The 11431-nt window shown below is 49.6% G+C and overlaps 1 protein-coding gene across 1 annotated transcript in view; it reads left to right on the forward strand.

Annotated features, from left to right (window-relative positions):
• The first annotated feature begins 7047 nt into the window (after window positions 1–7047).
• Window positions 7048–11431, forward strand: part of Drgx (dorsal root ganglia homeobox) — a 30323-nt gene continuing 25939 nt past the window's right edge. The window contains exons 1-2 of the mRNA XM_021203832.1: window positions 7048–7154; window positions 7555–7673. Of these exons, the coding sequence (XP_021059491.1) occupies window positions 7640–7673 (34 nt within the window). The 5' untranslated portion in view covers window positions 7048–7154; window positions 7555–7639. The remainder of the gene's footprint in view (window positions 7155–7554; window positions 7674–11431) is intronic.

The following is an 11431-nucleotide window of genomic DNA, read 5'->3' on the forward strand; positions in this document are numbered from 1 at the left end:
GAGAGAGAGAGAGAGAGAGAGAGAGAGAGAGAGAGAGAGAGAGAGGTGGTGAGAAGAAATGCTGAGTCAGATACTGAGCAGCGAGCATTTCCAATAAGGAGGAGGTTTAAGAAGTCAGATTTGACCCCCAAGTCTGCCTGATAGGAAATCTGCCCCTCCACCACCACACTTTACATAATTCAAGTCTCTTAGAAACGGGAAAGCCTTACTGTGTTTACTAATCATTCATGTAGTAAACTTCCTTCATTTGTTCAATAGGCATTTCAATTACGTGCTGCACGTTTATTGAGCACTTAGCATGGGCAATTGACTGCGCTTATGTTTTAGGAGAAACGTGTCTTATTTAAGAGGTGTGGAGGGGAGTGTGAGCCTTGGCTAGGGAAACCCAGCTCCAGCCTACCTCTGTTACTCATCAGCTCTGAAAGTCACTCACAGGACGGCTCCTCAGGTTTGACTGAAGAACTGACTGCTTTGGAACCAGGAGCTGACTAGAGAGTTGCTGCTTCCTGAAGGTGAGCTGCTGCCTATATTTGGCTGGGTTGGGTTTGAGATTTCTCTGGACTAATTTCATTGCCTACTAGCAATTTTTGGTTATGTTTTAATAGTTAAGACCGATGAGCTAAATGCTCATGGAAAGATATTGTTCTGCTTTTGTGATTCCAGCAGATCCATGAATGAGGCCCTAACTGTTTGGATGTAGAGAAAGACTTTTGACTGTAGCCTAAATCCCAGGACACACCTCATAAGGATGCAGGCCCAACCCCCAAAACTTCACTGTGTCTAGAAGGCAGGTGACTGACAGACATCCAGTCAAGACCTCTCTTGACTTCCCAGAAAGACTGGGAGATAGAGACCAGAGCAGCAGGGGCTTACCTGAGGATGGGCGAACCTCCGAGAAGAGGGAGGCTGCCTTCTGAGAGTTGCCTTTCCAGAGGGCCAGACTGTGCGGTCAGAAAACTTAGATGATGCAGGCTTCTGGTGATACAAATGTTTTCTCTCATTCTTATCTCCTCTCATAGCCAGATCCTCCGTGGCCTGGAACCTGAGAGCCATAAGCTCAGGTGTATGTTCCCTGTTCCAGGATAGACCTTAAAACACTGGAAGCTGTAGACTCGGTTTCCCTCAACACACTCTGTTCTTACCCTACACTTGACAAGAGTTCACCGTCAGTGTGGAAATCACGAAGGTCCCACGGCTTGTAAGGTCATACGTAAAGACATACAGAGTGGTGAAGTCGGTAGCCACGCAGAGGTTCCACACTTAGGTCAAGGGCATGGGACCATATGTCAAAAACACGTCTATTGGCCAAATAGAATACCATTAACACAACACAAAGGCCCGTGCTTAGAGTTTTCTAACCAAACAACTGTGCCAAGTAAAGCTGAACAAATGTAATTAAGTGTGAAAAGTAGAAAACGCAGGGAACCAGCAAGTCAGACGAGCAAAGCGCTAGCTAGCATGGGAAGCCACAGCAGCGCTCTCTCTCCCTGGGGGACTGTTGTCTTGTCCCACAGGAAACTCACCTTGGAGGTCACAGAAGACTCTGATGCCATCTTTACCACCCAAAGCTCCAATAGAGACCCTAGCAGGAAAACTGGAAAAGCTAGACACCATCATTGTAGCAAGGCGATGATGATGATGATGATGATGAAGAGGAGGATGAGGATGATGATGTACTTGCAGCTGGTGTTCACTGAGCGATTGCTAGGTGCTGGGCATTACATATAATTTGTATTTTAAAACTTTTAAAAATAGTCATTTTTTTAGAGATATTTTCTATAAATGGCAAAATTAAACTGAAGCTAAGGAGAGTTCCCACATGCCCCCTGCCCTGACAAACATACATTTCTTCTGTAATCATTCCTAGTACTAGAAGGTCCATTTGTCCCTGTGGTGACACATCTTTCTTATCCAGGGTGCAAGGTTTACAACATAGTTCACTCTCAGTGCTAGATATTCTATGTGTTTGTATAAATGTCAGATGACATGACTCCACCCTATAGAACCATACACAATAGTTTACTGTTCTGAAAATGTCCTAGTGTGTTCTTTTGGTCTTCGCTTAGGCACTGCTGTTCCCCAACACAGCAGGTATCACAGAAGTCAGGAAATGAGGTCATCTCGCTTCTGAAGGCCAGGGCTTGCTCACAGGGAACTAGCAGCGGACCTGCTTTCCTCCATTTGAGAACCTCGGTCCACCCTCTAAGTTCATCAGCAAGGCCAAGGACAAGAGCAAAAGCTGAGCTGTGAGATCCACACAGCACCTATGTGGTCCTGAGGCCCTGGACCATCACAAGTGAGACTATTAAGCTGTGGTTTGCATGTGAACAGCTTCTGTCACGATCACATGGCAGATAAAGTTGTGGGTTATAGAGAATTTCTAAGTTAGTAAGAAACACAGCTGTCCTTCCCTTTACACGTGCGTTCTGTTCATAAGTTAACTGCTCATTCACAATTTCAATTAGCTGCTATAAAAAAAAAAAAAAAGCATGTTCTACATGTGTAGCTAACCCAAGCCTTATTGGTCATTTCCAAAGCAACAAAATGACTCTACCTTTGACTGTAAGTAGGAAGAACACCACACTCACCCTAAACACACGGCTAAGCACACCCAAACTTGCCTCCCATCTTAGGAGGGAAGTGCATATTCTAAAAGTGTCATTCGAGTAACAGTACAAATATCTTAGACTCTCAGAGTAAGCAGTTAGAAGTCCAGTATGTTTTCTCTTTCTTGTTAATTGGAGTATTTTATTTGCCCCTGTTGTTATGGATTTAAGTGGTGTTTACTGGAATTGCTTTTGCTAAAGAGAAATTTTAGCCGGGCGTGGTGGCGCATGCCTTTAATCCCAGCACTTGGGAGGCAGAGGCAGGTGGATTTCTGAGTTCGTGGCCAGCCTGGTCTACAGAATGAGTTCCAGGACAGCCAGGGCTACACAGAGAAACCCTGTCTCAAAAAACAACAACAACAAGAGAGAGAGAGAGAGAGAGAGAGAGAGAGAGAGAGAGAGAGAGAGAGAGAGAGAGAAATTTTAAAAGAGAGGCAGGGAAAATCCCATCCTGAACACAGTTATCAAGTCCAGCATACACTCGTGGGTTGGGATTCAAAAGATATGCATAGAAGCGCTTCCAAACATTCCCCTGGATGTCCTTAAACAGGGCACACGGGAGGAAATACAGCTGTGTATGGTGTTGGAGATCTCAACCTGGCATCTCGAACTCCTTCATTTTCTAGGGATGCAGGATACTTTCCAGGAATCAATTTAAAATGCCTTACAACATAACTGCAAACAATTGAGAGCTTGCATGGAGGATGCTCCCATTTCCAGCATGGTATTGCTGCTCTCAGGGATTTTGCAATGACAGTTTTCCCTTCATAGAACCCGTTTAAAATTAGAAAAATCAAACACACATTAGAGAAAGCAGATTTACTCTGCTATTAATTGACAGGGGATGTAAAGCTCTCAGCACCTGGGTGGGGGGGGGATCCAGCACTTGCCCTGCAGAGCCCAGGTCAGCAGCAGCCCCCTCCTCTAATCTGGGAGCTGTTTGCTCTTTGGAGCTCAGCCTTGGATTTCCAGTACTGTGAATATGTTTGCACTGGGCAAGCTGCCTCCGCAACACATCTGCACACAAGTCGTGTGTGTGTGTGTGTGTGTGTGTGTGTGTGTGTGTGTGTGTGTGTTACTCTCTTCCTCCTTTATTTAAAACCATGAACAACCTTGAAAGTTGAACTCCCCACTCTGTTCTGTGTTCTCTCTGCCCTTCCGGACCAGAGGTAAGTTAGCATGCCCTATGCAATAACCAGAAAATGATTCTTACAGGGAATGCAGCTTGAAGCTGACGGAGTTAAATATTACAAGGAGCTTCCAGGACCCCAGAAGTGTCTCCTTGTAGAAGCTGGAAACAACCCAGGTAGGTGGGGGTGGGTGGGAAGGGCTCCCACAAAAGAAAAAAAAATGCTGAAATATGACCCTGTCTTTCAACTTTAAATAAGCATTTCTGTCCTAATAGAAGTCCCATTTAATGTCTCCCGCAGCTTTGATTTTGGAACACGTCACATTCCTCATTAAAGCAATCACTGTTAAAACATAAAGCAACACAGGATTTATTTCTTCATTAAACTGATGATCCGTATATGAAGCCAATTAACATTATGAGTCTGGTGAACATCACGTGTAAAGAGGTTAGAGAAAATTAAAAGCAGTCACCTTGGTCTTTAGATAAAGAAAGTACACTTTTAGGTTGTAAATTATCAGAGTGTCCAAGCGGGACAGATCGGCAAATTCGGTTAATTGGGAAATGCATTTTACTGCACAAGAATTAAGGAAAAATGAGAGTTTCTTTGCTGACGCCCCCTCCCCTTTTGGTGAGGGGAGACCATAACGAATATCTATTAAGTCACCTTCTCTTCCAGGGTTCCAAGTATTGGGGACAACTGGGGGCAAAGGGGGTTCACGTCATCAAAGTTTTCTGTAGCTTTTCGTTTCTGCGGTTGTTTTGGTTGGTTGTTTATTCGCAGTTTTACCATAGGAACGAGCCCAGCCTCATAGTTATGGGAAAAGAACTTCAGGCGAATTGAGGCTGAAGGTCCGGAGCTGGCTCGGAGCCCCTCGCAAGGTGGGTGCTTTCTTAGAGCTGAGCTGGTTGTGCAGCCAAGGACCAAGAATGTAGCCAGGTTCGCGTCAAGGGGCGGTGGGAAGGCTGGGGCCGAAGGCAAGGGGACCATGAGCTATTCCTCTGCTGTAGCCATCGGGTAGGAGCCATGCATTTGAGACTGCAGAGTCGGGAGTTCTCTTCCTGCTCCCAGCGCTTACTGCGCATCCCAAATGACTTTCGAAGATTTGGGCCAGGAAAGGATTAGGATTGCCTGGAATCACTTGCGCCGGCCTTGATGCCCGCGCACTGCAGGACCCCATAGGGGCCCTAGGGACTGGTGGTTTCTGTGGCCAGCAAAAAGTCTGATAGGGTGGGGACGCTTGCCGCTGTCCAAGGTCCTGATCCTTCCGCTGATTCGGGGAGACATTCAGACATCCGGGACCAGCCTGCTCAGACCCCGGGACAGATCAGGATTTCACATAAATCCTTATGGCTCGATGTCAGCCACAGGGAACTGATCGAAGCTTGAATGTCACTGTTTTCTGGGGCCAACGCGGCAGTCAGAGCTAGGTTGCTGGGGCCGAGGCTCCCGCGGATAACGCAAGTGCGCGCTGAGCAGAGCTGGCGGGAACCCTTCCTCACTTCGCTTCCCCAGCGCTCGACTCCCAGGGCACACAAGGCGCCCGGGGAAGCTGCAGCTCAGGGCAGGAGGGCATCGGAGAGGGCTTTAGGCAGACTCCGGAGCTCAGGGGGCCCTCGGTTCCTGGAACCAGTTGCAGAGAGCGGGGATGCTCCCTGAGCCTAACCTGGAGGGAAGCTGGGACCCGCGAGTTCGTCGTGGCCTGGGACCGAGAAAGGGTCTGCTCCCGGCCTCGAAGCTGTCCACTGGCCGGGTGGTCGCGCCATCCACCGCACGGGGCGGCTCGATTCGCCGACGTTCTCTACCCGGGCCCGCCGCTTGGTCTCGCGGAGTATGTGGCCCTGGAGGAGAGCCGGCGCGGCGGGGTCTGTTCGCTCCAAGCCGAGCAGGCATTTTCCAGCTTCTTCTTGCTCTCAGCAGGGCCGATTCCGGCCGGGAGCGGCTGAGCCCAGAAAGGGCCGCTTGAGTGCAAGAGGCCCAGCCCAGCCTTACGTCCGCCGGAGCGGTGCCGCGTTTCTTCCTGGCTGTTTTCCCAGGGGTGTCCACCGGCCGGCCAGAGTCTCAGCACTCAGTTCTCCAGCTCCGCGCTACTTGCCCCGGTCGCTGGTCCACGAGTGGGCCCGCCAGGCCTTTTGTTTCCAAAGCACTGTGTCTTTAAGATCAAGGCTGGATCTCAGACCGGGCAGGGACCCGACCCACCACTCCGCCAAGGCTCTCAAACGCAGCATTAGAATGTTTATAAAATATTCAATTTATGTAGTCTGTCCAAGAAGCCATCGTCCCAAAATAAAATCGGCAGTCTAGACGGAACACAGACACCAGAACTTATCAACAGTTGTCTGATTCGCATCTTCTGATGCATCTTGAGTGGGTCATAATACCAACTTTATTTTCAGTGGTGCATAAATTAATTACACGCATTTAATAACCAAAATATCATTATATTCCCCCTTTAATATCATAAAGGCTTTCCGCCAGGGAAGCACTTAATAGTGCAGGGGGCCGTAACGGGCTATTATCCTGGTGTAATGCTATTACAGAACCAATTATGCGCCATTAGACTTGCTTTTTTTGCAGTTTATGTGATTTGATCCAATCCCGCGCCCCTGACTTGAAAATTTCAACCCGGTACTTTAGAGTTTAATTTTCACCCAGGCAGAGAGAAGGGCGGTCTCTCTCCGCTGAGTGTCTGCCTCGGATGCATTTTAAAAGTAATTGCGAAGGGTCCCACTGCATATCATTTGCAGGGAGAAGCGAACATAAATTCAGGGACCCCTTGCTGAGAACAAAATCAAACTTTCCTTTTGTACGATCGCTTGGAAAGGGAAGCCGTGTGCAAAGAGTACCCCCAAACCCATCCGGCGGTGACAATTAGCAGCGCTTTGGTAATTTTGCAGTCCTGGAGTCGCCAGGCCTCTGACAAGGGCGAGCCCAAATCCAATCTCACTCAGAGAAAGGAGGGTTGAGACTGAGGGGGCCCAGAGGCTGGGGTTGGGTTGAGTGTTTAGAACATGATCTCTTTTGGGTGGGGGATGATATCGGTAGCTGTTGTTTTTATCTTCGTTTAAAAGAAAAAAAAGGGAAAAACATTCCTGATGTTTGCTGAGAAGTGACGGATTTTTTTTTTTTTTTTACACCACGTGGGCCATTTGTAAGGCCCAATAGACCTATCCAAGTTACTCGCTGTAGACAGCGCTGGAAATAATCAGATTAAGGCCAATTATGCGTGAGATTATAAAGGCGAGTGCTGAGCGGCGGCGCGCGCTGTAGACAGACAGCAAGACATCTGGCCACTTCCCTAGTCACTTCTCTGGTCCTGCGGGCGCCAGCAGCGCCAAGCCCCGCCCGCCGCCAGCCGAGCCCCGCGTGCGGACTAGAGGCGAGCGCACTCCGGCCTTCTCGCCCGACTCCCGCAGAGGTAGGCAGGGTTCCCGAGCTGCTCCCCCGGCTCCCTGCGCTGGGCCTTGGGGCTCCACCGGCTTCTTGGCCCGAGCTGCTGCGCGTGCAGATGGCCTTGCGCGATCGCCCGACCCCGCTGCGGTGACCAAGTGCAGGGCTTGTGGCTGGGACCCTTGAGAACCAGGAACCAGACTGTGCCCAGCTTGGTGAGGGCGCGGTTGTCCAGCAGCAGGACCTACGCGGAAGGCTGACCGTAGGGTCATGGCTTGGGACGGGAGGTGCAACCACTTCTCCCACCATCCCCGCGGTGGCCCCAGGGGACCAAGGGCTTCGGGAAGGGCTTTGTAGGCGGGGCACTCCCTGTGTTCCTCGGGGTGTGCGGGCAGGAGACTCAGGCTCTATTGCTGTTTGCTTTGCAGCCAGGCCGGAGCCACGCACAGGCACAAGTCTGCCAGGCCGCTACCAGCTCTGGTCCAGCCGTCAGGGCCCATCCGACCGTCGGCGATGTTTTATTTCCACTGCCCGCCACAGCTAGAGGGTGAGTAAGCGCCGCTTTTCCGGGCTGTTTGGCCAGGCCAAGCTAGCAAAAAGAGCCGTGGCCGCAGTAGGGTTGATGAGTATTGGGGTCTTCGCCCCACGAGGTGACAGCCTCTTGGCAGGGTCTAGGGGCACCCTCAGCCCCCCTTCATCCAGCTCCATCCCTCCGCCCGGGTGCCACCTGCCTCCCACCTCCCTCTCCGCCTGGGTCGCGCTGCCCCAGGCTATGGGTGCCTCAGGGACGCCTGGTCCTCCCAGCACAGATGCTGGTGTCACGCCTCTAATCGGGGCTCCTCCGCCCAGGGGGCCCGCATCAATCTTTCACGGTGTTTTGCTAACATCTCAGAAAACCAAAGCAAGTTGAACTGCCCGCTGAGTCCTGGGCTCCACTACGTGTCAGGAAGGGCCTGGTTGCTGGCCTGCTCACCGTGGGCGTTGGCAAGAGTGCTCCGGGATCGCACACGAAATTCTGGACAACTTAAAAGTCAGTTTCTAACAGCAAAGCTGTCCCTGGATGCAAGCTCCCTGACAGTTACCTGTCCGGAGTGTCCAGGAATAGTTTCATCTCAGCGATTTACTGAATTTCTGACCACAAATGCCCAGCTTGTCAGCCCCCAGGACCAGGGTCTGTTCTTTAAGGTCTCTAGACCTTAGGGGGAAAATGCCTTTCCCTATTCCTGGTGTGTTTTCTTCTCCCAGTTGTTCAGTGGGGCAGGGTTAGAGAGAAGTGAGAGAAGCTTGCATCCCTGGGTGTCTCTAACCAGGGCCTGGGGACCAAAGGGTAAGTTCTTCCCGGCAGTGATCTGTAGCCATCAGGTGTATATACTCTCCCCCACACTCGCCCCCGCTTGTGCTGTGGCCCGGAGAGGAGACACTGAAAGGTTTATAATCCTGGGACACTTGTCCACCTTGCTGTAGGTTGCCTTGAGCAATCTTCAGTCTCAGCCATGATTTGGGAAAGTTTGTTTTCATTTTCTATATGCAAGCCCTTAAGAGTCCAGCAGAGTTTGCTAAAGGAAGCTACTGGGGAGAAGCAGCTAAGCTCTGTGTGCCTGCTTTTCAACACTGGGGAGAACCCAGGCAGGGAGGCTTTAGGGCACTGCCCTCTTACAGTTCTACCCCAGGCCTGGAGGAGACCCTGCTGGTGTGTAGTGGGTAGTTGCTGTGCACTGTTGACTTCAAGCTCAACACTGATTATCAGTCCCTAGGCTTTTGTCAAGTGGGAAAGGAGGAGATTTGGGCATTTGGCAAAGTTGTTTATATTCTGGGTGACTCAAGGAGAAACCTTTCCTGTTTGTAAGGCTGGGCTGCAGAAGTGACTTAGAGACCGCTCTATCCCAGGATCTCCCTGACTTGCCTACTGCTCTTAGCTTATTCACGGGCAGTGAGGAGGCAGTTCACCTTGCTACTCATGCTCTGTGTGGGCCCTACTTTGGTGCTGACTCCGGTTGATGTGACAAGGAGAAGGTGGCTTCAAGCACCTCTCATTCTTTTCTAGATAGATACCTGCGCCGGTTTCTCAGGAGGGGAATTTAAGTCTAGGTCGGTGCTGCCCGGGCAGGATGATGCTCTGTACCTGGGAAAGTTGAGGATGGCTGAGGACAGACTTTGGACTCCAGGGTGCTACAGAGGAGAAAGCAAAGTGTGATCTTACTGCTCAGATACTTGTCCACATTAAATTAGTGCCGTGTGGGTCTCAAAGTTTGTTAGACCAAGAACCTACACTCTGAGTAGTAGAGCCTTCCTCTCCTCTCCCAAAATCACCCCGAGTGTGTGTTTCTTGTGATCCCATCATCCGAGCCTTTTGTTCCGTGTCTGCTATGTCTTATTTGACTGAGAGTATACCGACACATCATCTTGGACTTTGCATGTTTTTTTCTTTCACTTCATAATACATCCTTGAGATTTCCCAGTGGCTGTGTATATGGAGCTACCGGTTTTCTTTTAGACTGCTGTGTAGTATTCCAGTATTGTTTTGCAGAATATGTCCACCGATGGGTGACTGGTAGTATCCTCTTTTATTTCTTAATTGCAACATCTTCAACATCTCTCTCTCTCTTTCAGCATCCTTTATAACTATATTCATAGATTAAAAACCTGTGCACATAAATTTTTGATGGTCCCTATTCAATTGCCTTCTAATACAGTTTCATCAGTTGATACATGAATAGTGAACAAACATGCACAATTTACTATAATTTATCAGTTCTGGGTATCATTATGCACTTTTTTGGGGGAACAAAACAATGACCATATTATTTCATTTTCCTGTTATGTTCTGTTTAAGGAGCTGTGCATAACTTTACCAAGTGTCCTTTTTTCATTTATCTCACCTCCCTCTCTCCTCTGGTAGATTGTCAGTCTTTTTCTTACTAGTGTGGTGAAGTCAGCTTTTGTAGGGTTCAGCTGGGAAGCGTTGTGAAGAGTGCACAAGCGAGGTGTAAGTGAGGAGACTTGGGGAGACCATGACCAGAAATCCTGAGAGGATGCTCCATGCTGACCAGTCAAATACTCTACTTCATAAGGAGATAGCACGGCCTCTTGCAAAGTGATGGAAATAAGACTGTTTTGAATCCTTCCTGTTTAGTTTCTACTGAGATGAAGAGAAATGTTTGTTGCTAAGGGGTTTGAGGAAGCATGCAATTTGGACAGGAAGATGGTGGGAGAAAGTTCCAGCGAGGGGGGGGGGAAGGCAGTATTTCGACAGGGCATGCGATCCTTCAGGGTTACACTCTGTAGCAGACTGGATATGGAAGGGCCTGAGGACTTAGCCTCCTAGGGCTGAGGTGTTCATGGAAGGGTACTGTTTGGATGCTGGGCCTGAGAGCTGATGCTGAGCACTTGATGATTCTGACAGCAGCGCCCATGGCAGGTGAAACGCACACTGGTTAATGGAGACTCACTCATTTGTTTTCCTAAGAAGCCATCATGGACTATCAAGTAAATAGTGCACATTTGGAAAATGATCCAAATGCACATCTGGGGCCAGACTCTGTTCTGGCTTTACCCTGAGCACTGGAGGCTGCTGGAGAGAGCAGCATCTTTCTTTTTCTGGGGATGTGGGGACAGCAGGGTGTTGTATAAGGCCTGGCTACCTAGTGGAATGCCCTTGGCGCATGGCCCTAGGAAGTCGGCATGGCTTTCTACTGGTGCAGGCCTTTTGTTAATTGGTGTCTTTATAATAGATCCACTATGGTGCTGATGAGCTGTGACCGGTGGTAATTAATAATCATTTATAAACTTCGTACCTCCTTGAATTCTGCTCTTCTAGGAGGAAAGAGGTGTGAAAGGCTTTCTTTCCTCCCCAGCCTTTAGTCCTTGATGGTTTTAGTAACAAGGGGAGTGAGCTGACAGGTGAGCAGAGAGGGCATGCAGTCTTCTGCTGGAGGGTCCATGGTAGTGGGTGAACAGTGGACAGAGGACAGAGGGACAGCCAGGAAAAGGAAGGTAGATGAAGACCAGAGTTTTCTCAAGCCACTGACCCCTCCTGATTCAGAGGCCAAGGGAGTAGACTTGACCATCTTGGGTATTAAGGTCACCGTGGTCCTATGAAATAGGGAAACTTTGGTCCAACAGCCAAAGGTTTTGTGGTGACACAGAACAAGAGATAGTGAAAAGAAGGGTCTCACTAGGGGAACACAGAGAAACACTTTGGAAGGTCAGGCTCTCCGGGGAGGGGCAGGTTTGTGTCCTGTGATAGAGCACCAGAGGGGGCTGGTGTGTGTGTGTGTGTGTGTGTGTGTGTGTGTGTGTGTGTGT

Source organism: Mus pahari, chromosome 8 (genome assembly GCF_900095145.1).
Source record: "Mus pahari chromosome 8, PAHARI_EIJ_v1.1, whole genome shotgun sequence".
NCBI lineage: Eukaryota > Metazoa > Chordata > Mammalia > Rodentia > Muridae > Mus > Mus pahari.